At 39.9% G+C, this 1763-nt stretch overlaps 1 protein-coding gene across 1 annotated transcript; it reads right to left on the bottom strand.

Moving 5' to 3' along the window:
* On the bottom strand, nucleotides 1–1157 carry LOC120091248 (LURP-one-like protein (DUF567)). Its single transcript, XM_039049194.2, has 2 exons — nucleotides 587–1157; nucleotides 1–502 (listed from the first exon to the last, which is right to left on the bottom strand). Exons 1-2 carry the CDS (start codon nucleotides 809–811, stop codon nucleotides 143–145), a joined length of 585 nt encoding a protein of 194 aa, XP_038905122.1. The 5' UTR covers nucleotides 812–1157; the 3' UTR covers nucleotides 1–142.
* Nucleotides 1158–1763: the final 606 nt, after the last annotated feature.

The following is a 1763-nucleotide window of genomic DNA, read 5'->3' as shown; positions in this document are numbered from 1 at the left end:
TTAGAAAACTGTAGTATATATATTTATAGTTTATTATGTACACAGTGAATTGGAGAAGGAAGGGGAAAAGGGTATTAAAAAGGAGTGTAGGGAAAAAGTGGGGATGAGAGTAAGGAAGTATTGATTTTGATGGGCGTCAATGTCATGGAGTATTGGAAGAAGATCCAAACATTTGATCCAGAAGGATGAGGAGGGCCATGGCTACAGTGGTATCAATCTGAGGCTGAGCAATGAGGCGGAATACGTCCGTCCCGAAGCTCAACCCTCCCGCTGCCTCCTTGCGTTTGATCTCTGCCACTATTCTCCGCTTCTCATCGTACACCTCACAGCATCTCTTCCCGTAGCACCCCTCGATCTCATACACACCCCTACCCATAGCTTCAACAACACGAGCGAGGCACTTCGATTTAAGCAGATTTATCTGCTTTCTTGCACAGAACCGCGGGGGATTCAAGCCTGTTTCACCCTCGTAAACCACCCAGCTATCGGCTAGGCTCAATCTCTATATGTATTATTTTTAATTATATTACTAAACCAAGAGTTAATTAAAACAGAACCAGAGCATATATATATATATAGTACGTACCTTGCGACGGATTGTGAACAAAGGGTTGCCGGCGGCGTCCATGAGAAGGATCTCGCCCTTATTGCCTGCCAGATAGTTGTCCACCCTATATACCAAATTACCGTCGGCGTTAAACACGGTAAACCCCTCGCAGTTCAACAACATAGATTTTTTCCACACCGTGAGGACAGTCTCGGTGGCGTCGCTGCAGGAGGAGGAAGGCCCGTTTGGGAATACCTTTGTCATTCCTAATAATATTATTTATTTAACCACTTGTCTCTGGAAGTAGCCTAGCCTAGGATGCAAAAGAGCTTCTCTCCTCTCCTCCTTCAGTCCTTTGTGTGTGTATATGTATTAGTAATTTGCAACTGCCCAGCCTGCCCTCATCCTCATCATGCTGTGATGTCTCTTTGTTTGTTTATGGACTTTGGACGGGGGGTGAGAACAAACAATTGTGACGGAGGGGGTGAGAAACAATTAATATTATACTTTTAAATTCTATGTGATTTATTTTCTTACGAAAACCCCCTAAACCCTATGCTATCAGCTATCTCTTTTTCTTCCTTCATATTCCACGGAGTCCCCTTAAATTATTCTCACCACCATTGGAATCCAATAAATTATACCATTTTTAGTGGCTCAGGACCATCGCCCAGCCCCTGTCACCCATCATTGCCTAAGATATTTATTTCATATTAATATTTTTTATTTACAATTTTGGTTTTTTATTGGTGCGGCTGCCACATTCAACTTAAATTATTCTCCACCTACGGCTTGGGCGGTTGAGTTGAACCATGACCAAAGTAGCCTTTGACTTCCCCACCCCTCCATCTATCAACCACTACCACTATTCCATCATAATTTGATACATCATCCAATGATATGTTAATATATCTAATAGACTTCACATTGTTCTTAGACAAATTGTAATGGATAATACTCTTAAGGTTAATATTTTAAGTGTATAATAACATTTTTAAATAATTGTAAATATAGTAAAATCTGCAAGTGATAGATTCTATCGTTGATAGACTCCTATTAGTGATAGACTCGTTGCTAATAGACTTATCACTGATATGAAGGAATCGAATTCCTCAACATAAGCACATGAACGCTTGTACAATCGAAATTCATTTTGAAATCATGAAAAAAGAGACATATACATTACAAGATAAAAATAAATTTACATAAGTATGCT

Source organism: Benincasa hispida, chromosome 11 (assembly GCF_027475165.1).
Source record: "Benincasa hispida cultivar pf3 chromosome 11, pf3_genome.v1.1, whole genome shotgun sequence".
Classification (NCBI taxonomy): Eukaryota; Viridiplantae; Streptophyta; class Magnoliopsida; order Cucurbitales; family Cucurbitaceae; genus Benincasa; species Benincasa hispida.
The sequence above is the reverse complement of the archived record's forward strand: the minus strand, read 5'-3'. Positions and strand labels throughout refer to the sequence as shown.

Coding starts and splice junctions, on each gene's coding strand:
- LOC120091248 (XM_039049194.2), bottom strand. CDS start 811: ATGACAAAGGTATTCCCAAACGGGCCTTCCTCCTCCTGCAGCGACGCC. Junction 503..586: donor TGTTCACAATCCGTCGCAAG/GTACGTACTATA, acceptor TAATACATATAG/AGATTGAGCCTAGCCGATAG.